Genomic DNA, 27,186 nt, shown 5'->3' with positions numbered 1-27,186 from the left:
GGGAAGGATGGTGGATCATTGCCATCTGGCTTCGTGGTGATTCCATTGAGGTGGCTGTATGGACCACAGCCAATCAGCTACTTGCATATATCGTGACCATATTGGGAAGTTTCTCTGCCATACTTGATTGTATGTGTGTTTTTGGTCATTCTGATTTGAATATGTTATTGTGCAGGATTGATCAATCGGAAGGTTGGCATGAGTATTCCAATACTAATGAAATCACTTCTGAGTTCGATTGGTTTTTCGGATTAGTCGCTCTTATTCCATTTGAAATGGCATGGAGAAATGGAAAGATATGGAGGATTGGAAGAGTAGTACTATGAAAATTGGTCTCTAACACCATCAACTTTGGTCAAATTTTGGTATTTCCCACGAACTTTAAAATTGGTTTAGAATATCACAAACTTTACATTTTGTTTGTTATTTCTCATGACAGCCAAATAAGATATCTTTTGCAAAAATCTTATTATACATGAGCAACCGTGACAAGTAGGATAAAAAGCTACGTAGAAAATAACGTTGATTTAGTAGTCCCAAGTAGGATAAAAAATGCACAGAAGTTGGTGGTATATGGTGATTGAGCTATGGGAAATAACAAACACAATATAAAGTTTGTGATATTTTAGACCAATTTTAAAGTTGGTGGGAAATACTAAAATTTGACCAAAGTTCATGATTTTAGAGACCAATATCCCATACTATTATTTATTGTTGTTGTATTTTTGTGTATCCATCAATTTATTGTAGATGGATGTACATATACAAGGAAATACTATAAATCAGTCATCTGAGTTACATGGATTTGAATCACACTAGATATCTTTCCTGCATCTTGATTTGGGTATCTTATTGCTAACACTACATGTCTACATCCATCATTCCATCAGACACATATACGTAAAAAAAGGAAAAAACTCGGGTTGCCACAATTGTGTAGTGATTAGTGGATGAATAAACAAAAGTAAATATAAATAAAATTGGAATATAGATTGAGAAAAACAGAGTAATTAGGAAGATGAAAGAAAGTGCAGTTGATGAAAGAAAAAAAAAGAGGTGAGAGTGAGAGTAGATTAGAATTGTGGATGAATTGTGTTGGGCAGTGGCGTGTTGATGACCTGCAAAATCTGGAGCACCTCAGCCATGGATGGCCTGCTGGAAGGTATCTGTGATGTGCAGACGAGTGCCAGCTTTAGAAGCGGCAGCACCTCCTCCTCCGGATACTCCCCCATTCCAGGATCCACACACTCCACCACATTCCCTTGCTCCACCGCCACCCTCACATGATCACTCAGTATCACCACATTGTCCTCTCCGTACTCCACCGCCCTCCTCCCCGTCACCACCTCCATCACCATCACCCCGAACCCGTACACGTCGCACTTCTCGTTCACCCTCAGGCTCTGGCACGCCAGCTCCGGTGCCACGTACCCCATCGCGCTCTGGAACCTGTTGCTCACCACGTGCCTCTCCAGCTTCGTCAGCAGCCGAGCCAGCCCGAAATCCGATATCTTTACGTTCAGATTCTCGTCCAGCAGCACATTGCTCGGCTTCAGATTGTAGTGTATGATGGGCGGCCGGAACGCGTGGTGCAGGTGGGCCAGCCCCTTGGCCGTCCCCACCACTATCTTGAACCTCTCCGCCCATGTCATGGGCGGAGAGGCCTGGTGCAGCCTCGCTTGTAAGCTTCCTTGAGCAGCATAGTCCGACACGAGAAGCTGGAGCTCCGGAGTCCAGTAGTAGCCTCGCAGCGGGTTCAGATTCGGGTGTCTCGCCTTCCCAAGAATCCGAACCTCCCGATCGAATTCCTCCTGGTACTGCACCGTGTTACTCGTCAGCAGTCTCTTGATAGCCAACTCCGTTGTAGCCTTGTACACGCTTCCGAACACTCCCTCTCCAATCTTGGCTGCTTTGTTCAAAACAGAATCCAAATCTACATTGCTAAGCCTTTCCGCAGCAGATTTGGAGTCGAACAAGAGCAGTTTCCCTGCAGCCATGTTGGCTGACCTGGTGGAGCTGGAGCACATGCTCTCGAGCGCGTTGTCGATGAAGGCGATACGCCTCCTAGCCGAGGCGTTGAGCAGGGTTATCACCAGCACTCCGACGGAGATGAATGCAGCAGCGGATATCGCCACAATGGCGGAGACGCTGAGGAAGGTGCGGCGTGGGGGCGAGCGGGCTTCACGACCGGGCTGGCTCGCGTACGCGTAGGGATCGAGGACTAGAGGCTTCGGGACATTCATGACGCAGGGAGACTTGACCAAGGGCGAGCATATGCCCAGGTTTCCCTCGATTGAGGTCGCGTCTAGAGTTTGGAAGATGCCTCCTACCGGTAGCCTCCCCACTAGTCTGTTGTGGGAGATGTTTGCGATGAGAAGATTCTCCAGCCTCCCCAGCTGCGGCGGTATCTCACCGCTCAATTCATTCTCCTCCAGTTTTAGAATCTTCAGCTTGCTCAACAATGACATTGATTCTGGTATTCGCCCTGTCAAACTATTGTGAGATAGGCTCCTGCAAATCACAAATCATAAATCACAATCACATTCACAAGAGAGACAGAGAGATATTGATCACGATTTCAATTAACAAAACTCACAGCAAGTAGAGGGAAGAGCAGTTGCCGATTTGATCAGGAATGGGGCCTACAAACGAATTGTCATCGAGCTGAAGGATGGCGAGGCTGCCGGAATAGCATATATCGCCGGGGATGGATCCGGTGAGAGCGTTGCTCCGGAGATCTAAGACGGTGAGATTCTGGAAGTAGCCTAGCTCCGGAGGCATTCTCGATTCCAGATGGTTCCAAGACAAATTGAGGTACCTGAGCTTGCTCAGCAGCCCCATTTCCGGCGGAATATCTCCCACGAGATTGTTCCCTGACAGATCCAGTATCTCAAGGCTCTCATAAAGCTTGCTTGACGGAGGAGGAACGAAACCTGTCACTTCGTTTCTAGAAACATCCAATTCCTCCAATTTCAGGTCAAACAAACCGCTAGGTATGGTGCCGTTGAAAGTGTTTCCGCCCAATCGAAGCACGGATAAGCTCCAGCACTCGCTCAGAGAGCTCGGAATGTCTCCGATCAGCTTGTTATAGCCTAGATTAAGAAATTTCATTGACTTCAGCTCTCCAATGGATGAAGGAACGGAGCCGGTGAGGGCATTGCCGGAGAAATCCACGTGTTCGAGGCTGCTCATTCCTCCGATCCAGTGAGGGAAATCGGCGGTGATGAAATTGGTGGATATGCTAAGATAGGTGAGTTCGTTCAGCTTCTGCATAGACTCAGGAACTGCTCCGGTAAGGAAATTGTAGCTGAAATCGATTTTGGATAAATGTGGACAGAGACCGATGTCGGAAGGCAGGAATCCAGAAAACTGATTTCCATGCAAATCCAGCTCCTTCAAGTTGTGTACGGCGGCCATCCCCGCCGGAATTTCCCCGGAGAGGACGTTTCTAGAAAGATCTAGAGTCCGGAGCCTCGCCAGCGACCAAATCCCTTGGGGAAATCCCCCAGAGAACCTATTGGTGGAGAGGTTGAGGTGATTAAGCGTTACGCATTTGGAGAGGGAGGCGGGGAGCGGGCCTTCGAGGCGGTTTCCTGCCAGAGAGAGGAAGCGGAGGGAGAGGGAGTTGTCGAACATGTTGTCGGCGAGGGGGCCGGAGAGAGCGTTGTGGGAGAGGTCGAGGAACTGGACGGCGGCGAGGGAGGGCGGGACGTTGCCGGAGAGAGAGTTGCGGCTGAGGTTGAGATGCTCGAGGGTGGGAATGAGAGCGAGGTCGGGGGAGATGGGGCCGGAGAGGTTGTTGTTGGAGAGGGAGAGGAGCTTGAGGGAAGTGAGCTTGTCGAGGCCCCGGCTGATCTTGCCGGAGAGGGAGAGGGAGTCGAGGTGGAGCTCGGAGACGCGGGCGTTGCCGGAGTTGCATTGGACGAATTTCCATGCACAGGGAGAGGCGTCGTCCTCGTTCCAAGAGGAGAGGGACTGGTGCGGGTCGAGGAAGGCGGTTTTGAAGACGATGAGGCCGAGGACGTCGTCGTTCAGCTGGAGGACGTCGCCGCAGAGGCAGGGCGGCGGGAACAGATATGAGAGGAGGAGTAAAAGTAAGGCGTAGCGGTGATACTTCATTTCTTTTTGGTGAGTGAGTGTGAGAGGTGGAGTTAAGAGTTTAGGTATCCATTTGTTATTGGATGAGAGAGATGAAGGGTTTCAAATGCAGCTCTCTCTTTGCTTCAATAATATTGCAACTGTTTAATGAAGTCATGGAAAAGCAGACGAATGTGAGCGGAATGTTTTTAACTTCTTTCTCTCAATTTCTCTTATTTTATTTATCAACATCAAACTCTGTATGTAAGTATAATTTGTAATATCATAAATCATTTATTAAAGTTTAAACTTGAAGCAATAAATTTGTCCTAATTCTACTGTAAATCGTGTACTGAATCTACGTACTAATACAGACAAACATGTGTGTGGTAAATGTTCCTGTCATTTGATGGATTGTAAATTTATTTATGTCTTTCCTTATATAGATGAAACCGAGTACACTTTTTAATAGGTTATAATTCTGATTTATTTATAAGTGAGAAAATTATCTTAACACGTAATTTAGGAAAAGAATAAAATAGACTAGAAAAAATTGTATTATTAATAGTTAATAAGTTAAATAGAAAAAGAGTAAATTAAATAAATAAAAAGAATAAAATAGAAGTATTAAAAATTAAATTAGTTTATTGACATTCTGAAAAGAATACACAACTTCATTCTTGTATCTTGGGTGAGGGAATAATATTTTTCAAATAATACATTTGTTTAAAAATAAATAAATGACTGAGAAAACTCATTTGGCTACGGTGGGCACATATGTGGTATATCACATGGTAAGAGACTTAATGTCCACCTGGTGTTTTCTATTTAAAACTATATAAAGTTTTACTTTGAAAAATAAATACTACTATGGGAACCAATCGTTTTCACTGTTTAGGTACGTAGCTATATTACATCTAAGATTCTAGATAATGGAATTTATTCGAGTTTAGCGGTGTATTTGGTAGCTATGTTACAGATAAAACTTATAATTAATTTAAGAATTTTTTTATAAAAATAACTCCAACTTTGCTCATTTGGTGACTTTCTAGTCCAAATTCGTTGCAGCAAAAAAGGCAATTCTGTCGTCTTGGCGACTCCCACACTCTAGCCCGACATCATGTGAGCGGGTTCAATCAGGGTATACAGTAGTCCGTTAAGGGGGAGACTTTAATCCACTAACTGCCAGAAGCCCATCTCCCAAGACCTCACACTGAGAGATGGAAGCAACTACACGATATCCTGCAATTTAAACTCGTAAGATCTACCCCTCCGTTGTCAAACGTGCTATGCCCATGCGGGAAAATATAACTTATAGTACTAGTACTATTTAGTATTCATTGTACATTTTATAGCTCTCAATCAATTAGTGCAAATAAAATATATCTGCTTCCTCGCTTCTGCATTTAGAATGATTTACAATATTGGTACTTCTATAATTCTTATTACCTTTTTTTTAAATGTCAAATTGTAAGTTTTTCTAATTGAACTATAAAATGCATAATAATGTAAATTATATTTATAATTATTATAAATTCAAGCTAAAAAGTCATCATACTATCAAAATTTGAGCTTTTTTTTGAAGAATGTCCTATTAATTTAAGCTTGTAATCTAATTATAAATTTTGATCTCATGAAGTGTCTCATAAGTAATCCATGATATCATAAATACATTATTTCTTGGGCGCCATGGTACGATGAAGTACATGGAAATAGAATGATGATTTTTACCGTTATTCCATTCATTTATTTGGTACTATTGTTTCTTAGGAATCGAATCACTATTCATATCTTTATGGAATAATCATTCATTTCACCTTTGATATTAGTCATTTCATTCTATTTGCATTGACTTTATTTTGGTTTATGATAAAATTACTCAAGTATATTATTATAGGGATAATGATATAAAATTTGAAGTACGTTCCGTTACTCCCTCCATTCCATAATAGATAATGACACAAAATTTTAAGAGATGTTGTTCTATGTGTTGAGTGGTGAGAAAAAAATAGTATATTTTTATTAATGTGACATCTTTTGTGGGACAAATTAAAAAAGAAGTATGACATCTATTATGGAACGGAGGAAATATTTTTTAAGAAGCTTGAAAGTAGTCTTAAAATTTTATAAACTTTTGAAAATATATAATTTTTTCCATTCGAACAGAATAGATTTACATACTTTTTTTTTAAGTGGAAACGAGTTATGAACATTAAACATAAAAAGAACTACATAAAAGTCAAATACTATCAAACCTCAAAATTCTATTATTTAGTAATCCATAGACAAATGAACTTATGTGACTTGCCATGAAATCTATGTGACTTGGTCTGAATTATAAATGAGACGACGGAGTTTCGACACCCTAATTCTTGAATTTGGCGTTGAATAATATGTGTCCTATAACCTAATCTGTCAGGTTTAAAGAATGACTCACCGTGAAAATTTGGTACCAATATTAAAGTTTATGATTTTGAAGAGCATTTTTGAAGTTCAGAGATTGGAATGAAGACAAAAAAAAAGTGACAGGTATATTGCTTGGTGAAGTCCAGAGTTATGCTTTTCTTCTCTACTTCGCTCTTGGTTGCTTTCTTGAGGTATTATGTTGCTTGAGTGTTTTGGTGCTGTTTGAGTGGTTTGTTAGGTCTTCTTATTGATAGGTTTTATGCGACCTTTAGCTCGTCATTCTTTAGTATATTATTTTTGCCAATTATTTTTCTGTCTTTGCTGGTCTTTTGAACTTCGATTTGTACGATTGATCTTGCTCGCTATTTTCCGATTTTAAGCTTTTTTCAATTCATAAAGAAGTCTATATGGATATATTATGTTGTACAGTATGTGTTAATAATTTTTTTAACAAATTTATGAGATTAAAGTATTGAGTACAATAATAATATGTTGTATATGTAATAAATGTTTTATATTAAATTAAAGTATTGAGTACATGTGAATTAAACTAATATCTCAGCTCAAAAGGGACTTGTTGCAAAATGAATAGCTTGATTTATCTATTTGAAGATATTAGGTCATTTCTTACGTGCGCATTGGGTAATACTATTGTACCAGATAAATAAAAATAAATAAATAAACTGGAATAGGAAATACCCCAAGGCAAATTGAAGATGTCGATGTTTCATATTTCAAATATATATTTTACAATATTTAGTTAATTTATGCAAATTTTGCATAGTTAAGGTATACGAGCATTTCGACTCTTTCTGTGTCGCTTATTATGTCATTTGCTCTCTTGTCTTCTCACTTTTCACATTTTAATTTTCTGTGATATTTAATTAGTGAACAATTTTCAGTAGCAACTGCTACTCTAACTGCTTCTGTTTGTTGTTTCTTCACAGAATGAATCGGAATTTGAATTTTAACTTCCAATCCCACATAAGTTCAAAATTTATATTCTTATGTTATTTTCCTGTCACTTGTCGCACAATTACCAAGCTGTTGTATTGCTCTTCAAACCTTACAAACTCACTCATTAGTTGATTGAAATAAGTCAGGTAATACTCATGCAAGCAATCAATTCAAAAGAATTTACTATACATATTTTTTGACTTCACATTCACCACGAGTTATGAATTACGATGCACACATAGAGCTAATATGAAAGAATATAAATAGATTTAGAAAATGGAATTCACTTTTGAAACTAAAACAAGAGTACTAATTTCAATCTTTTATATATGTAGAAATTAAATAATACTACTACTCCAATATTGTGTTGAGCACCTTTTCAAGTGATGACAAAAGATGATTCACATGATGCAGATGGGCAGTCACGGGATGAACCGATATGGCCCCACTATATATTATATCATCTCCTCCATATATTCATAATCAAATTCATTTTATAGTATCTTTTTCCATATACTATAAATTATAGCATTCACGAGCTTATTACAAATAATTAAGTAGGGTTTTGCATGGCATTGGTCCGATAATGATTTGTCTCACATGTGTAATAACAACTATATTAGACTAGTGGAATATTTGAATTGGATTTACGAATCACACTAAGTTTAGTGAAATCTATATAGCTTTTTGGGGTGGGTACTTAATCAAGTATTGAGTGTTGACACGTTTCTAAAGAATACTTTCAATATAGCTATGGATGCTTTGTATTTGGTTGTTTATCTTATGTGAATTGGGCTTTACAAATTATTTTCTTCAACACTTGGATAAGGGAGTTACTGTTTACACCACATCGTCCAAAACAAAAAGACTAAGTTATAAATGACATACTCCTCCGTTCCCAAATAGTATGAACTTTGAATTTGACACGGGTTTAAATAAATAAGTGGAAAAGTAAGAGAGAGAGAGAGTGTAGTGGAAATAATGTTAGTGAAGAATGGAGTCCACATTATTATAATGATACAAGTGTTAATGATAATGGTATAAGTTGTAAATAAAATGATGTTAGGGTAGTAGTTGTTTGAATTTTTCAAAATTAGAAAGTTCATACTCTTTGGGGACGGACGAAAAATGAAATAGTTCATTCTCTTTGGGGACGGATGAAGTATATTTTAATGTATAATTGGTAAAGTAAGAGAAAAGAGGAAAATGTGGTGGAAGTAGTTGTAGTAGATTATGGGATCCATATTATTAATACTCCATATTTATTGTTTAAAACTTTCTATATTTTAAAATTGGTCTAACTTTATGGATGGTCCAAAATAATAAAATTAGTTTATTAATGGAGTCAGTATCATAATCATATATGGATAAGTAAAATGAATAATATAATATAATTTTTTCCTTATGCTTTCAACTTGACAATTATAGCGCACACCATAAAAATAATTTGCGACCCAGAGCTACAATTCCATTTGCATTATTTGTTATTCAAGGGTAGAACATAATAAAGCCATACTTCATTTTAGTATGATGTTCCATTTGTAGTTAATGAAAACAAATGGTATATTTGAAATGGTATTTACTTCAATTCAATTTTGGATGGATGTGTAATAAATTCACAAAGCTATTTGAACATGGAATGTGGTACACAGTTATTCTAATTTCTACATTGTGGTGCATCCCTAATTGGTCATTCATCATCATTCTCTTTTTTCTTTCCTCTGTCTAGTCTTCATTCTTCTTTATAATTCAAAATATAACAAATGGATTTTGATACTCCAATAGAAGAAGAAGAAGAGGGAAAAAAATAATTCAAGCTTTTGGTTTTGCTGTCGTTTTATGCCTTTGCCAATCTGTTTGGTCTTTGTCACTCTCAGCTCAATCACATGCACATGCCATTCTCAAACAAAATAATTTTGGTAACTGCCAAATCTTCTCCACCCCAATCTTCACTCACTTCAAGTTCAACTCATGACAGCTCAGTAATTCCCTTATCAATTACAGATTAAATAGTTAAAATATTTTACTCCATTTTTCTTGCCTACCACACAATAATAGCCCAGCCACAAGATACTTGTAAGTGACCTCTTGGCTACTTTGCTTTATTTTTGGCAATTTTGTTCAGCAATTTAAGTTTCAAGTACCAACCAATGATTATCCAATAAAGATGTGTAAAACTCTCCAATTCCCCTGTGTAACAGAACTTTACCACTTCCAGCTTCAAAATAGGACAAAATGCATATTCAGCTTATTTTTTAATTTTATTTTTATCCATTCCCAACAATTTTGTTCCTTCACCCTAAAATGGTTAGTTCTTAACAGTTAACACTACATCAATGAAAACAACCAGTCCAAATATTTCACCAAAATTGTCTCTGTACAAAGCCAATTAGTTTCAGCTAACTGCCCAGAGAGAAATTTCTTTACATTTCAAGATAAAGAAAGCTTTCTTTTTTTTCAAAAGCATGTTAAAAACTGTACACGTTACCTTATCATACTAGCCTAGAGCAGGCAATAACGATGTTTCTAACCTGTCATGTGTTCGTCGGTAGCATGGTCGAGAAGGTAGGGAGCGCGACTTACGTAAGGGAATCAAGATATTCGTATGTGTGCCTTCTGTTGAACTGCAGCAAGCTCGCGTACGTCCTGTCCCAGATTCCTACAAAGATGGACTCGTCGTCTGGACTCAGAGACACACCGGTTATCTCCCCAAAGAAATCCAACTCTTGCCTTTGCTCAAAGTTTTCTCTAGTGCCGTAAATATGCACAAAATCTGCCGGTTCAGCCATCACCAGAAACTGTCCGTCTGCTGAGAAACGTATTGATCTGATTGCACCGATGTTTCCATTGAGAATTGCAACTGGAGATGCCAATTTTCTCACATCCCACACTCTGCACGTCTTGTCTTGATTCCCTGTGGCGAATATCCTTCCATCCGGATGCCAAGCAGAGGCGAATGAGTAGTCTAGATGACCGGCTACAGAAGCAACTTTCTGAGAGAGAACATGGACATTAGTGTATAAATTTTTAATAATAGCTTATGTTCATTTCTGTGTTCTGATAATTGGCAGCAAAAATAACTTTTGCACTTACATCCAAATAAACTGAACATTTTATAGTAAGACCGAGTTGCAGTAAGACTTACCCTTCCATTTCGGCCATCTACAAGTAATCCATCGCAATCATCTCCAACGACAGCTAGAAGCTTGCCGTCAGAGCTCATTGATGTATGCTGCATTAGAGCACAACTTTCAGCAATATGCTCCGAATATAAGTTATCTTATACTACTCATTACATAAATAATTCCTCAAACATTCTCATCTATCAATAGCACCTATAGCACAATTCCCCCCTTGCAAACAATTAACAAAAATTTCACGAGATCTAAATCACAGAATTATATGTTATCTAGATCTAAACTGAACCATTTCTTGATAAATGGGGTTTCATGGGATTATATGCAGCTAGTGTATTAGCACACAGAACAAAATTTAAAACAAATGAACGTAGACACTGACATTGACTGCCCAAGGGAAGTGGAAGTGGTTAAGGAGCTGAAACCTCTCCATGTCATATTCTCTTACACCACAATCGTTATTGGACGTCATGAAATGTAATCCGCTGCATGATAATCAACAATTCAAATCAGTTAATTGAGAAGAAAGTCAAATAAAAAGGTGAATAACAATGTTTGTGTTACCTTGAGCTTTCATATATATCAATGGCATTAATGATAGAATTCTCTTGATGTGTAGTCCTTGTGCAAAAGCTTACGCCCAGTTTATCCAAGGACTACAAGCTCAAAGAAATACAGATCAAGCATGAGATGATGAAAGAGAACGGTCGAGTATGAAACATAAGTTTTGCAAATAAAGTAATGATTTTGTGAAGGCAGGGGTCAAATTTATTTTGCGGTTCGTTTCAAACTAATGATCGATAAGGGCATTCAAAGTTACGATGAATCTGCTCACCTTGCAGATAAGTTCTCCATGAAAGCCACCTGCCACCAAAAAACGATCTTTCACGGCCAGTGTGCTCAACTGTGTTCGTGTAAATCCTTCCAGCAGGGTCCCTGGATATTTCTACATGAAAAATTGAAAGTAAAATTGGTGAAATAGAATAACAAACAGGTGCCAGATGGATCTATGCAAAACTACATGAGAATATCTAAATGCAAATAGAACATGCAAAAAGATAAATATATTTACAATCAAAATAATACATAAACAAATAGAAAGAAAATGTTTGTATAAAATCTATATACCTCTGTCGGCACAATATTCCCAGAGAAGTTTAGTACTTCGGTCAAATTCTGGAGTAATGATGACCAGTGCATAACCGAATAGTTTGAAACCATATAAACATCATGTTTTGATGTAGCCCAGACCAAGTTCCTCAACTGCACAGCATATTCAGAAATAAGCACACTGTAAAGTGTAAAATTCTATGACCAGTAAAAAGCACAAGAAACCTCAAGCAAGATTCTTGTCGCTAAAGTTCCAGAGCAACATTGTCCTAGGCTCCTAGCTAAAGATTCATATACAGTGAGTGACATACAGGCAATCCATGTGACCAGTTGACAGTCCAAAAGAGATCATATGTTGAGATTCTTGAATTAAATCTTTCATGGATATTCTTTTACAATCAAGTTATGGAAGTCTTGCAGATAGAAACAGGTCATGGTTTGGACAGGTAGCAGTCATGCCAGAAATGGGACAGTGGGGAAAGCCACCATTTTAGATATATGCTATGCTGTGAGAAGGGGGTTATTTTTTCTGAGGGGGCAAAGTTAACAGTCCACACCAGATGAAGTTAATTCAAGTACACTAGAACCCCCAAATACATCGACAAGTACAACCAAGCACCACCAAAAAAATGTAGTTTGAAGAGATGAAAAACAAACATAGTGTATATGTGACTGGATATGATTTAATGTCATATTCATCCAGTTATCAGCAGTAGAAATCCCAATATCCAAATCATTGAAAATCACTGATGCATGCAGAAGTTAAGGTTAATTTTCATTAGTACATGGGTATAGAAGGTTTAACGCCATCATTTCAATTCTCGTCATTTGTATGACAATGATGGAGGAACTAAAGAGATTTATTATCCATTACCATTATCTGCGTCTTGGACCTTCACATTTCTGAGGTCAGTGTTGGATAGCAATAAACATTAGGAGCTCATAGCAAAAATGAATCATATAAATCTCATGTCACAAGTTGTGATAAACTCCAAAACAGAATTTTCAAATGATGTGTTATAGAAAGTCAGAAAACAAGGCTTCATAGAATTTTCAAATGATGTGTTAAACATATTTGGAGTAAGTCTTGGTTGCATGCAGTTTCACAAGCCAGAACAGACAAGCAAGGCTTCATAGAAGATATTAAAGTTCTGGAAGAATTCATTTCTTACAGCAAACTTCAATAGTCAGAGATAGGGAAAAAAAGAAATAGCTTATCGATCCATTGACAACTCGAACATTTAAAACATGAACCAACCTGAAAATGCAGGACCGTAGGCTTGACAAGTCTTGTATTATGAAAGAATTCATAGTATCTACCTCCTTTATCAGTTGGATTGCCCTCCTACAAGAATAGAAAAGAGAGATTACCAACATGGAACCTACCCTAACCCACAAACTTGATCATGTACAGGAAAAAACAAAAGAATTCAGGAAAAGTAATGAAAAAAGAAAAATTCAAATTCCTCACCTTATCAGCAGCTTCAGTGGATGAAGGTAAATTTTCATAATTTCTGTACTGCTCAAGACGAGTCAATCGGTAGCTTTCTCTGGTAATATTTAAGATATCCCATGGAATACCCTGTATATCTTTTCCTTCCCTTGCTTGTGAGGAAGATGTATCTGTCACTTTCATCATCTGCTCAATCCAAATCAAGCCAAATCATCACAAGGCACATTCAATAAGATTAGGCTTAGCTATTACACACACACATACAAAACCACTTGATCATCCATATTAATTTTGAAAGGAGAAGCAGGACAAGTAACATTCGTCCAAGAATGTGCTAACCATCTCATACTCATCAAGATTAGCATCATCATCAGCAGCATGGGATTCCTCATCAATTCCATCCATACTATCCACCGTGTAGTACTGTTGATCACCCCCATTAAACGACATCGTTTACTTCTCTTTCTACACCAACATCATAGAAAGAAGAACACAAATTTAAGCCATCACTTTTTCAATTAAAAAAATCCAAATTGCAACAAGAAAATAATTCCAAGATGAAAACTTGAAAAAGTTGAGCTGCTAAAGTACAATTAAAGGAGGCGATTCACAATAGATACAAAATGAGCTTCATTCGAAAACTGAAATGGGAACGGTAGAGAAGTTGGAGTTACCTGAGAAAAAGGATAAAGAAAGTGAAAGCGAAGAGAAAGAGTGGAAGCAGTATAAGAAGCAAGCTATAGGAATAGGAAAGGTAGAGAGACAGGGAGAAGGCTGCGGCCTGAGAGAGAGAGAGAGAGAAGAAATTGAAGAAATTAGTATAGAGAAGGAGAGAGAGATTGCATGCGTATCTATATCTATGCAATGGGGGAATAAATGGGTGTTTGCGGTGTGGGGTCCACAGGCCTGCGTTTTGTGGCTCTATTTGATGATAATATTGACTCTACTTAATACTATTGTTGAATCTAAAAATATCACGTTTTAGGTGTCTGATTTTCGTTGCATATCATATATTACTTGTTTAAAACATGTATTTGGGCATCATCTATGCAGTTCAAAAATTAGATCTAAAACCTCATTATACGAAACTGGATTAAGCTTGTACTCAACTACTGCTATCTTTTTAAGATTGCAATAATAAGTAATTGTCCTAATAAGTGGATATTAATTCAAAGACACAATGAAATAAATGGTCTAGAATTTGTCATTAATTTTGTTTATTGGGTATAAAAATCAATCCACATTTTTGTGATCTAGATACTACTTATTTGAAGTTACAATTACAACTAGAACCCTTACTCTATTAATCCCGAAATAGATGTCATATTTAGGCAATGACAAAAGATTTTAGGAGACCGTTGTTTTATGTGTTAAGTTGACGTCTTTTTTATGATACAACTAAAAATAAGTGTGATATGTACCTTGGAGCTGAGGTAGTATTAGTTTTTTTGAATATGATACATGTACAAACCTTTAGTTATCCTAGAAAAACATTCTCCATTTGCGGTTGTATTTTATTGCTGATAAAAATTGTATCAAAATTTTTTTTTCCATTGTTTGGAACTCTTTTAGTAAAATAAAAATATATAATCCGGAGAAAGCAGTAATCATCGTTTCAATCACTGACGCAAAGCATTCTCAGTGTAATCTACTCATTAAAGATGGTTGCAATTTGATAAGACTATAGTGGCGATTTTGTAAAACGAAATTGAGACAAATTCCTCAAAAGGTTCCCATGTAACTTTTTTATCAATGGACCCATTCTAAAAATTGTTAACTTAGTTTTTGATCCAACCACAAGAAAAACATTGATTTAGAAATCAAATACTTTATAAACACAAAAACAGTGCTGCGGATGTAGTTTGGGGACTATGATTTCACGTTACAAAGTAATTTAAATCGGTAACAGTAATAAATTTTGCTTGTACAAATATGTGAAAAATCTTTGGTAGAAAGAATGACTTGTTTTAATTAATTAGTGGTTGTTTTTCCTTTTCTGAACCATTTTTCACCTTATGAGTATTTATATTTGTTGAATTTCAAATTTGTAAAAATCTATCTCAATTCTCAGTTGTTAAATAATGGAGTATATTTTGATGGGATTACTTAGTAGCAATGGCATATTTACAATCTTTTCGAATTTAAATAATGCATGCACCAATATAATAAAATTTCGTGATTGTCGAATTTGTGAACCTGGCAGACCGGTGAAGGCTGCATCTTTTCTCTTGTCACACTCCATATAGTAATTATCTATAATTCTAAATTAAAACTACAGAATATGGTTCTTGAATTAATTTCATAAGAAATATTCATGAGTATATCCTATATATTCCTATAAGACATACAGTACGATACTAAATTAAAACCATATAAGTGGCATCTTTGTAAAATATTTTTATCTAACTAATAAATCAGGATCCAATCACTATCATAAAAAAATTATTACTATTAATTTACTTTATTAAAACAATAAATGGTAGGTATAAGGGGAGATAGTATTTAACTGAGGGCCGTAACATCAACAACGACTAATTATTAGATACCTTGTTCCTAGACAATCATCTATCTTTATAATAAATTAATAATATATATGTGCACTTATGTATAATGGCAAATGCTACAATTTCGTAGTAGTTAGTGACGATACTCATGAGACATAAGCACGTCCAACTTGTTCTACCCCCTAACCCTATTGCTTTAATTTCATTTTCATATTTTCATTAAATTAGTAAATATAAATACGAAAAACTTGTACCACCATATAATAAATATGCTGCAGTCTAATCGAATTATTTCCCTCTAAAAAAATACTACCACCGTCCACCAAAATTTATCTCATTTTTTCATTTTCGTCCGTCCAACAAAATTTGTCTCATTTCACTTTTTACCATTTTTGGTAGTGGACCCTACATTCCACTAACTCATTCACACTCACATTTTATTATAAAACTAATATATAAAAGTAGGATTCACATTCCACTAACTTTTTCAACTCACTTTCCATTACATTTCTTAAAATCCGTGCCGGGTCAAAGTGGGACAAATTTTGGTGGACGGAGATAGTACTCCGTAGTATATAAATATAAATATATATGATGTATTCCTAAGTAAAGGAAAAAAAAGAAAAACGAAGCCTTTTCATTGTTAGAAATAAAATACTACCTTTTCATTGCTTGCTTTTCCATAATTACATGTACTTAAAGGGGAGCAAGGTTAATTATGATAAGCTTCTTATGTAATGTGATGATAATCATTCTATAACTTAAAAAACGTGAATGGAAATAAATGATAATTTTATAAGTAATATTTAAACTTTACCTTTTACTTTCTTGTTTTTCACTCTTCTTTTTTGGTAAACTGATTGCAGTTTTCCCCTCTATATTTATACGCACAAGAAAAAAATACACTACTTAAATAAGAAATGAGCACCATTTTCAACTATTTGGATCACGAAATTTAAATTAATTGAAATCTAGAAGTACAAGTCCCCCAAGTAATTTATTTCTGGAACAATGTTCTACTTCTAGATCTTTCATCAAATTATATGATTTCTAAAAAAAGTAGATAAAATAAAGTATTTCAACTAATCCAAATAAAAGAGGAATCCCACCAAAAAAACATTCTAGATGCAATGAGAGTCAAAAGTTTGTAAGTAGACCGACAAAATCTATAATCCTACTTACCACGCCATCCTTATATAATACTAATAAATTTGAGAATTTCTAAACAGAAGATCTTGTGATTGTGGAATTAAATAATTTAGGATTTTTACGTGGACCCTTTTAGGGCATTCGTTTAACCTCTCATTATCAATGTTTGGCTGATTTTTTATTTTTTATTTCTCTTCCATACTAATGCTTCATGTTTAGTGTGGCAAATGTCAATAACATGTAATTATGTAAATGCACGCATACTTAGACTTAGGGTTCCATCTATTTTGAAACACCTAAATCATTATGTTATGTAAACTACCTACTCGACTTGCTTTTATTCAATTCCTACTTGATGATTTGGATTAATGAGTTATCTACCCTACCAAACACTATAGATAACCATAAAATTTCATCATAAAATCATTTGAAGTTTTACATCTCAATATGATAGGATGCATCTATTATGACCACAATAATCTTTAGAAATAATAACACTATGTTCTCATCTGTACAAACAACTATTTACACCATGTAATGCAGCTTACAAAAAAAAACGCAAAATCGTATCTAGCAATGACCTACAATTCTGTGTTGTAATAATACTGTAAGCTTAGCCAATTTCTGAGATTATTATGCACATTTTGGGATGAAGTTTTGTGGTCATTTACTTCTTCCACTTTTCAGTGTTTCCTATACTGATCTGTTTGTGGTCACTGGTCATTGTATAAAACAATGCAACACAGCCATCATCAGTAAGATGATTACAACAGGGGGGGTGAATTCCCAACCACGAGACAGAGTGTGAGCTCCCACGAGATGCACTGAGCCAGTGATTTCGTCCTTTATTTGGATACTCGATGAGCCTGGCAAATATTTTCAAAAGAGCAACCATCACAAAGGACGTAATAATATTTATCTCAAGAACCAGGTCAAACCAAAGGCTCAAAATGATGATAACGAATGTTCTATAACACTTACAGTTATATTCAGTCCATCCAATTGCATGTTTTTCTAGATCATAAAGGACCAGCTTGTTGGCAAGAACCAGATCTGCCAAAATTAGACCAAGCTAAATTCAAAACTGAAAACATTACCAGAAAATATAACACTCTTCAAATTGTGAATAGTTTTGTATTGACCAGAGCTAAGCAATTTAATATGTAGAAATTTTCCAAGAGTACCAAAACCAGTGTGACAAATGGAATCTTGGTTAAGAAAGTTCGGAAGTTAAAACTGCAATATTGCAAAAGAGCTTAGCTGCTAAATAATTGAGAAAATTTCTTATGTCATGCTGCTTGCTACATCAGAAATAAAATACCGGCATCATGGCAAGGAATAGAAGACTAACCAAGAAACTTGAATGCAGTAAATTTATTCATATTTCGCAAGGGATGCAAGAGATTTCAGTATTTCAGATCAAACAACAAATGAAATTTTAGTGGGATTTGGAAGTTAGAAAATTGTTGTGGCTCAGAAATTCTATGCTATATTGAGCAGCTTTGGTGTCAAAAAGTAAGGAACAAGTTTATGAGCTCCAGAGGCCTACTAATGATGGGGAGACAGATTTAAAGGTATAAGATTAGGGTGCTCCTTCGAGGGAGATGAACAAAATAAATATTTTCTTCTAAAATAAATAGAACGATGATTAAAGATTGCAAGGTCCTACCTCCTAAAAGTGTAATATTCTTTTTATCCTGGGACTCCAAGCCACTGTTTTGCCAACCAATGCACATCAAGTCTTCCTGCCCAGAAATAACAAGACAAGGGGAGGTAAAATAGCAGATTTTAGTTTGCACTTGCAGACCTATCAAAAATAGTTAAGAGAGACAAACTTTCCTCTCAAATAAAAATAAAACAAATATAAATACAACATATTTTCAGAATATAACTAACTGCCAACAAACCAAGAAAATAAGATGTATCAAGGAAAAACAAAATGCTCCCTCCCTTCCACAGTAATAGAGTCATTTCATTTTCTGCACTCGTTTTCGAAAAATGGTACTCCCTCCGTCCCAACTAAGTTGAGTCGTATTCCTTTTTGGGATGTCCCAACTAAGTTGAGTCATTTCTCTTTTTGACAAAAAACAAAACATCCAATTATTCTTACTTTAATCCATAACCTACTTTACTCTCTCTTCATCTTTCCTACTTTTCAACACAGTTTCTTAATCTTCATGCCCAAAAGTTGACTCAACTTAGTTGGGATAGAGGGAGTAATAATAGTTAAAGTGGAGAGAGAGTAAAGTAAGAGAGAGAATAATGTAGAGAAGAATCTTATCTATGGTATTCTCTCTCTTACTTTACTCTTTCTCTACTTTAACTATCTATAATTATTTTTCTAAAACGGGTCCAAAAAATGAATCGACTCCGAGGTTAATAAATTTCAGAATATGATAATATATAGTTCCAGTGGCAATTGTAAACAGATCATTTTAGCGAAAACACCAGAGTTTCAAGAAGTACAAAATTATACATTCTCTATATCTAATTCAATCACTTGAAATGTAAAATCCTATAACCATTGAGATGTTTGTCCACCAGAATCCAAGCTCTGATGCATTTAGTAAGTTGCTTGCCTTCTAGGACCAATCTCTCTAAGTGTAACTATTAATTTGACGGTTAAATTGAGGCAGAGGTGTTTACATGCACTAAAGAAGATAACTCCAAAGATAAGATGCAATCTACCCCTGGTATTTTCTCAATACTGAAAGAAACAGCCGCCACAAGAAAATATAGCCAAGAAGTTCATTTTGCTAGTAAAGTTGTGCAAGCTCTCCTTGCTATAATATGAAAATGACAACGCTAGCATTTTAAGTGAAATGTCAGTTACAATTATAACTATCAGGCTTAAAAAACAATTTGTATTACACATATATATACAGATATAGTAATAAATATTTTATTAAAGTAAATAAAAGATAATATGCATGCTGTACTTGTAAACAGAATGTACTTACAAATGAGAACAGATACTCGTGGGGATAAACCCTCAGAGAAAGTGAATTTTGAAAATGGAGGGTCACAATTGGAAATCCATCATCAACACTACAAAAGGTGAAAACACAGTTATTAAGAAGCATTACCTAAAAGGAGAGCTAATAAAAAGTATAATTTTTTGAGTGATCAAAGATAGTACTGCAGATAACTTCATCTATAATGCATCATTTTGAAATGAGAACCATCAAACTGTCGAATACAATCATACAACAAGGACTTAACGTATTCAAATTCTTCAAACCGAAATGTGCATACAATATAGAAATACATCTGAATTTGCAGGATGCTTAATATATTATGGATCAGAACGTCAGCACTTAGCTAATAACAACCGTACAGAACATACTAAAGATCATATATAATATGCCAGGGGAATGTGAACAAGTTGAAGCGTAGAATTCAAAGGAAATTACGAATTTCAGAGGTATAAATTAATTATAGTCAAGTGACCAGAGACAGAAAGAGATAAATCACTTAAGAGCTATAAAGTACAGCCATCCTATAATCACTACCAATTGCCAAATAATGACCTCTAGCATGCATCAAATGGTATTTGACTCATTCAAGACAGTATTAACAATGGATGCTACCTTCCGGCAAAATCGAAGCATGTATATTGGTCGTGAAGCAATTGCAATTTCAGATCCATCTGCCAGGAGAGTATCTAACAATTATAAAGGACAAAAAAGGGTAAGCTTCCCTCCATCCAATTTGGCAATCAAAGTGCGTATAATGAAACTTTTACAAAAGATACCTTTTTTACTAGTGGTTCATAAATCATTTGTGGAAGATATGCCAATGTGGTACCACTGTCAATTATTGCTCCCCTCTTGTCTGCCATATAGATATCTGTAGTCAGATTCAGGAAATCATGACCCACTTGGATTCCAGTCATATTGACATTGTAATGTGGCCTACAATTTCATTAAATAATTGCTATAAGAGAATGGAGGCACAAGAGGCAGCTTTAACATTATAAAGATAACAGTAACTGCAAAGTTTTGTAAACCGGAAACAACAGAAGACAATCAAGTACCAATGCCAAGATCTTTTACTAGCATAGTGCAGACCAATGCAGAATGAATCACTTGTAGAATTGTCTTAATCAACAAATCTAAAGTATTGCAACAAGATATTGCAAAACAATCTTTCAGAATGAACCACATCCCTATATTTGGTTTATTCTTGAGGATGTGCTCCTCTACATTGCTCCTACACCTAATCTAATACTCCATCCGTCCCAAGGAAGATGACCCCTTCCTTGGGCGGTACGAGATTTTATGCAACTTTCTTTTGTGTGTTCAGTGGTGAGAATAAAGTAAGAGAGAAGGAATAAAGTAGAGATAAATGTGTTTCCATTTTACTAATGGTTCATCTTGGTTGGGACAAATCAAAAAGGAAAGTGGGTCATTTTCGGTGGGACGGAGGGAGTACTATGTTGAGAATGCAAGAATTTGTACGAAAATATGCATGGCCAGCAGCTTTTTTTGAGCAAACAGATACACTGAATCATTTGCCAGTTCAACCTCACTCCCCATGATCTTTATTAGATATAACTAAAATCTTACATGATAATCTAAAAAAGACTCAAGTACAGAAATTCAACAGCATACAATTTAACAAAATGTATTGAAGGACAAGGTTAAAGACAAAATGCATATGTTATAGCAATGAATCTGACATACTGGTTTGACACTAAGGGTGTTGTATTTACTAGTGGTTGAACCACATGCCCAATAGCAAAGATACCTCCACCATTGACACCATCTAAGCAATGAGCAAACATCTTTTTCACTCTTCCAGACGAAGCCAGCTGTGAAAGCAATGACGAATTAGATTTTCCAAAACCCAATATTCCATTAACTGCATCATCTGATGGCCCCAGATCTCCAGATTGTTGGGCACCACATCTGCTCAGAAAGGCCTCACTCAATCATTGGATTAAATGAGAACATAATAATTCTAAAATACAGGAAAACTTCAAAAACCAACAAAGATAAGAATACAACATTTTGTTATATAGCATTTGCATGTAAAGCCATGAGATGAAATTATTACAAATCCCTCGACTCTTATTTCGAGATATAACTGCAAGTCTGCAACAGATGATGAAACTATAATTTCCTATCATATGCATAACAGTTTGAGCAAGAACCAAATACAGCAGAGAGAGTCATGAGATGGAGGAGAAATTATGAAGAGAACATAAAAAATGAAATAATCATGAACTAACTTCGAAATCATTTTAAAGGCAATCAATGTAAACATGCTGTCACAGCTAACTCATTCATAGTCACTCTGCAGCCTCTAGGCATGCAAATTATGACATTCAGAGTGTTGATTAGCATACAAATTATAGCTATAATAGATGGAACAAGTATTAACAAATTCATAAACTAACAAGCAGCAAGTTTACCAGGAAAAGGAATGATTTTAAACCTTCTGTATCCTAAAAGCACCTAACGTTTAAAGTGGAATCACCACTCTAATTTCTGTTATGGTTTCATCCCTCTACTGACACACTTAGGGTAGATCCTGATGCAAGTAAGATTGCTATGTGTCAAAGGCATTCTCTATTGCAATGCACGTCAAATGCTTGAGATTAAACAGCCACTCAAATAATCAGACGTACACAGTAATAGAAGTACTCACTAAATAATAGTAGTAACAATAATAATAATTAGCATTATTATAAAAACAATTACATACCCAAAAATAACACTTCCATTTGCTGATTTTGTTTGCAAATCCCCAGATATTCGATCATACTGAACAACATCCTCAACAAAGTATCCTATAGTATAGCTCCCATCTCCATAAACCTCAGTATACAAGCATGATGAATTAGCATTGCAACCTGATAAGCCTCCACCGACCTCTTTACAAAAATCTTGCTCACATGACACTAGTTTTCCAGTAAGAGAATCTTTTGGATTGTAAAGGGGAAGTTCAATCTGCCAAAACATAAATCAAGCACAAGATAATCAGGGATGAAGGAATCTCTACTGCAGTAAGACCACTAAAACCTCATCCTGGACAAAAAGTACATAAGAAACAGGTGAGGTCGAATCATACACCATGGTAACCTCGCCGGGGACATTGATGGCACTGAATGCAGTTAACCCAAGTTATATCAGTTCCCGTGTCAACCTGCACATAATAATCTTTTGACGGTGTTCCAATGCCTATTTTAGCATAGTAGAGCCTGTGTCATCAATTACACAAGCAAGAAGAATGATGTGAGATTTGACACTCATATGCGGAACCTTAAAATTATAACCAGTTGTGTTTCATCATTATCATTCTGCAGGAGAAAGTTAAAAAAAATAACCACATATCCAAAATCTGCTCTTTAAAGTAGCAGCAGGAAGGTTCAAAAAATCCACATACCATGAACAAATAACAACTTTTCAAGTAACTTGAAGAATCAGTGAATAACATAATACTTTTGCAAACTGGTTAGTAGTAGTAGTACTTAATAGTAAACATTAATTGCCAGGGTTAGCATCTTAGTAGTGGAAAGCTGACTACTTGCATTCGAGCATGCTTGTGTGAGACCCAATAATATTGTACATGACTACATTCACATGTAGGGTATCTCATATCTGTCCACATTATTTGCAGATAAGAGTGAGTGGTTCATGAGAAACTGACGTTTAGGACCAGAAATCTCTAACCAATCCCATGGTATAGAAAACTTCCGAGGACCCGGCACGAATTTAGAGTTTAGACTAGAAATTGTATAAATAAGAAAACACACTAAACGCATAACCGAAAGTGGACTTGAAACACCATGGCTTGGCACATAAGATCGATATTGGTTCGTGAGTATATTTTCTACATGTGTGGGCATAGCTGTTGCCAAATTGGGTGGGCATAAATTACAAGGCAAAAGCAGAAGTAATGGAGCTGATCTGAAGATAAGACAGGGCAATCATACCATACAAACATGCAAACATGATTAGTTGATTAGTAAACCTTGAGACTTCTAAGTAAAAGTAGAATCCATCAACAGCGATGCATCATTGTATAGTGTGATTAGTAACTTACACATGCAAAGATGATTACTGCGTACAAAAGTAAATAGTATGACATTCCACCTAGGACCCCCTTTAAAATCCTGTTATTCCTCGAATTCAGGAGGGACACATAAACACGGTTTTCATTAACTCCCAGCAATTGGCGAAGTAACGATCCACCTTACACAACATCCAAGATTGAATTGACTAATTGCTACACATAAATTTGACACTAGAACAGTGAAGCACATACTAACGAGGAAACATGCAAGATCAAACAACGGAAAACTAAAAACTTAGACAAACAAATTAAAACGAGAATTTTACTAGTATATGACAAGATCCAGCCACAATTCCACGAATTACAGTGAAACTAAGCATGAATTCACGATGAGAAACATTTTCCACCACATTCAAGTAGCAAACCACCGAAATTGTCCATTCTAATTAAAAAACAATCGCGAAAACGGAGAAGGGAATGAAAAGGAGTAAAGTAGAACAAAAGCGCACCCAGAAGCGTCAGGACGACCGGTACCACCGAGGGGCAGGTCGACGCCGGCTAGGATGGAGAGGTGGCGGATATCATCGTGAGCTCTGAGGGCGCTGAGAGTGGCGTCGGAGCCGGAGAATTTGTAATTAACTTTGATGACTCCGGCGCCGCTTCCGAAGACTGGGTGTAGATAGAGAAAAATGAGGAGCGAGGGGAGAAGGAGGGAAAGGAAGCGCGACTCCATTTTTTCTGTGTTTCTCACTTTCCTACTCCTTATTAATAAATATTTAAATTTAAATTTAAATTTTTAAATATGAGAATGGTGATTCGGCCGTTCGGGGGTATATGTGTCTCTTCATTATATTTGAACACTAAATGTTAAAATTCGTTAAGAGCATCCGCAATGATCGGCTAGCGACCGGCTAGCCGATTCGTCGCGCTAGCCGATCGGCTAGCCGAACCATTGCAATCGGCGAGGACGAAATCGGCGAGCGGATCGGCGTGGGCTGGCCGATCGCTCGTCGTTGGCCGAAGCGCTGGCCGATCGGCTAGCCGCCATTGTGGCGGCCCGATCGGCCAGCGATCAGCCAGCGCTATTTTTTATTTTTTTTTATAATTCTTTTTTAATTCTTTTTTTAATTTTTTTTTAATTCTTCTTTTTAATTTTTTTTTATTCTTTTTTTTATTTTTGAAAAATTATATAAACGCGATTTTCTCTATCTCTAAATTTCTGTACAAGAGCAACATCTAGCGATGGACAACAACAACTAGCCCAATACAGAATTAAGACCTAAAACAAAAACATGTCATACCGTCGGGCCGGGGGCCTCTCCGCGCCCCCGGACCCCCATGGCAAGGGGGCGTCGCCCCCCTTGACCCCCTGACTCGCTGACCGGGCAGCGAGACCCCCGTTCGGCTAGCGGCAAACTATAACGGATTCAAGGCCTACTAACATTTTTTATGTATTTTTTTAATAAATTAGTGAGGAGTAGAGTGGGGCGGTGGCTCGTGTGTGGAAGCCCGAATTTTTTTTTTATTATGCAATTTTTTTTATTTTTAGTTAATGTACTTTTTTTTAAAAATAAAATTAATGAATTTTCCCGTATATGTCTCGTAAATTTAATTCGGAAATTTAATCGTGATTTTAATTCCGTAAATGTAGTATATTTTGAATTTATTTTTATTACGGCTGGCCTATGGCTCACCTAAATCTGATGTGGCAGGTGGATTTTTTAGTGTTGCTGACGTGGCAGGGGAGAGAATGGCTAGCCTATTGCTGGCCTATGGCTGGCCTAAGCACCATTGCGGATGCTCTAATAACATGTGTTAATACGTTAATAAGAGTGATTAACTTAAAATTAATATAAATAAATGTTAATTAAAACCATTTTTGGCATGTTAATTGCTGCGCTTACATGAGAGTATCTCTTAATAAATGGTTTTTTAATCTCTTAGTAATAAATGGTCATATCTGTTACTAATAAATGGTTGTCGGTGAAAAGCGAGGAGCATTCGCAGTAGGGCACTGGCTATTACTCCCTCCGTCCAATAATAGGAGTCCCATTTCTTATCGGTGCGGATTTTAAGAAATGTTAAGAAAAGTGGGTGGAAGAAAGTTAGTGGAATAGGGGACCCACTTGTATATATTAGTTTTAAATGATATGTGAGTGGAATGGGTTGGTGGAATGTGGGGCCTCTTTACCATTTATGGTAATTATGAACCGGGACTCCTATTCGTGGACGGACCAAAATGGAAAAACGGGACTCCTATTCGCGGACGGAGGGAGTACAACAGAAGCGCTGATCGACGGCGATTTTCCCACCCCCCCATAATTTGGGTTGATGTGAAAATGGACAGGAGGAAATTGGAGATGGATTGAAAATGAATTGTCCACTGCTGTAGATGGCCTAATACGAATTTCAGAGCTTATGATTTTGTAGTTTTCTGCATTTTTGGAAAAATATGCTCCTTCTATCCTTGGAAATTTATCACTTATTTCCATTTTCGTCAATCTCTAAAAATTTGTCACATTTCCCTTCTACTCCCTCCGTCCCCCAAAATTCATCACTATTTGACCCGATACGGATTTTAAGAAATGTAATAGAAAGTGAGTTGAAAAAGTTAGTGGAATGTGAATCCTACTTTTATATATTAGTTTTATAATAAAATGTGAGTGTGAATGAGTTAGTGGAATGTAGGGTCCACTACCAAAAATGGTAAAAGTGAAAGGTGACAAATTTTTAGTGACGGACGGAAATGGAAATAGGTGACAAATTTTCAGGGACGGAGGGAGTACTATTTTTGTTAGTGGACCCTCCATTCCACTAACTCATTTCTCCTCACATTTTATTATAAAACTAATATATAAAAATAGGACCCACGTGCCACTAACTTTTTCAACCCACTTTTTATTACATTTCTTAAAGTTCATGTTGGGTCAAATGGTGACAAATTATGAGGGACGGAGGGAATACGTACCTTTTATTTATATCATATGTAAGAAGTATTTGTTTTTATTTATGTTTGGTTCTGGACATATGACAATTTTTAGGCATTGAAATACGGTTAGCATTCATCATCTTGATTATGTGAAAGTTACAATTCAGATACATTCATTTTAAGTTACAATTCAGATACATTCATTTTCTCAAATCTATTCCTATAATGGAAACATCTTTTTATCAATTCAGTAGCATTTTATCATTTATTTATACGAACTAATACGTGAAACCAAATTTTTGAAAATTTACTACAAAATCCATTCATAAGTTTTTAACACCAAATTTTTAGTTCTTGAGAGAAAATTAAAATTGTCACACTATATGCACATTAACTCCAATTGAGAACTAACTCATCAAGCTTGGATGCATCGTACTATATAAT

At 36.3% G+C, this 27,186-nt stretch overlaps 3 protein-coding genes across 4 annotated transcripts; all 3 read right to left on the bottom strand.

The window, feature by feature from the left end:
* Nucleotides 1-951: 951 nt before the first annotated feature.
* LOC125218216 (Leucine-rich receptor-like protein kinase family protein) lies at nucleotides 952-4,273 on the bottom strand. The gene is made up of 2 exons (XM_048119846.2): nucleotides 2,597-4,273; nucleotides 952-2,511 (listed from the first exon to the last, which is right to left on the bottom strand). Exons 1-2 carry the CDS (start codon nucleotides 4,117-4,119, stop codon nucleotides 1,074-1,076), a joined length of 2,961 nt encoding a protein of 986 aa, XP_047975803.1. The 5' UTR covers nucleotides 4,120-4,273; the 3' UTR covers nucleotides 952-1,073.
* A 5,504-nt stretch (nucleotides 4,274-9,777) lies between these two features.
* Nucleotides 9,778-13,978, bottom strand: LOC125223348 (putative WD repeat-containing protein C2A9.03). Its single transcript, XM_048126461.1, has 10 exons — nucleotides 13,815-13,978; nucleotides 13,480-13,605; nucleotides 13,159-13,326; nucleotides 12,946-13,032; nucleotides 11,706-11,840; nucleotides 11,413-11,523; nucleotides 11,142-11,233; nucleotides 10,960-11,062; nucleotides 10,586-10,672; nucleotides 9,778-10,433 (listed from the first exon to the last, which is right to left on the bottom strand). The coding sequence occupies exons 2-10, from the start codon at nucleotides 13,588-13,590 to the stop codon at nucleotides 10,020-10,022; spliced, it is 1,308 nt and encodes a 435-aa protein (XP_047982418.1). The 5' UTR covers nucleotides 13,591-13,605; nucleotides 13,815-13,978; the 3' UTR covers nucleotides 9,778-10,019.
* Nucleotides 13,979-17,188: 3,210 nt separating this feature from the next.
* On the bottom strand, nucleotides 17,189-24,550 carry LOC125219472 (aspartic proteinase 36-like). 2 transcript variants are annotated; one of them, XM_048121449.2, is made up of 10 exons: nucleotides 24,323-24,550; nucleotides 22,869-22,998; nucleotides 22,503-22,747; nucleotides 21,479-21,703; nucleotides 20,548-20,707; nucleotides 20,384-20,457; nucleotides 19,754-19,841; nucleotides 18,463-18,538; nucleotides 17,775-17,846; nucleotides 17,189-17,659 (listed from the first exon to the last, which is right to left on the bottom strand). In XM_048121449.2, the coding sequence occupies exons 1-10, from the start codon at nucleotides 24,544-24,546 to the stop codon at nucleotides 17,514-17,516; spliced, it is 1,440 nt and encodes a 479-aa protein (XP_047977406.1). In that variant the 5' UTR covers nucleotides 24,547-24,550; the 3' UTR covers nucleotides 17,189-17,513. The 2 variants fall into 2 exon arrangements, with proteins under 2 accessions (XP_047977406.1, XP_088921560.1); XM_089065434.1 differs by having other exon boundaries at nucleotides 20,548-20,627; nucleotides 21,543-21,703.
* Between the last annotated feature and the right edge of the window lie 2,636 nt (nucleotides 24,551-27,186).

The sequence above is a fragment of the Salvia hispanica genome, chromosome 1 (genome assembly GCF_029641045.1).
Source record: "Salvia hispanica isolate PSC_SH4W2 chromosome 1, Shi_PSC_v1, whole genome shotgun sequence".
In the NCBI taxonomy this organism is placed as follows: Eukaryota; Viridiplantae; Streptophyta; class Magnoliopsida; order Lamiales; family Lamiaceae; genus Salvia; species Salvia hispanica.
This window is presented reverse-complemented; position numbering and strand designations above follow the sequence as displayed.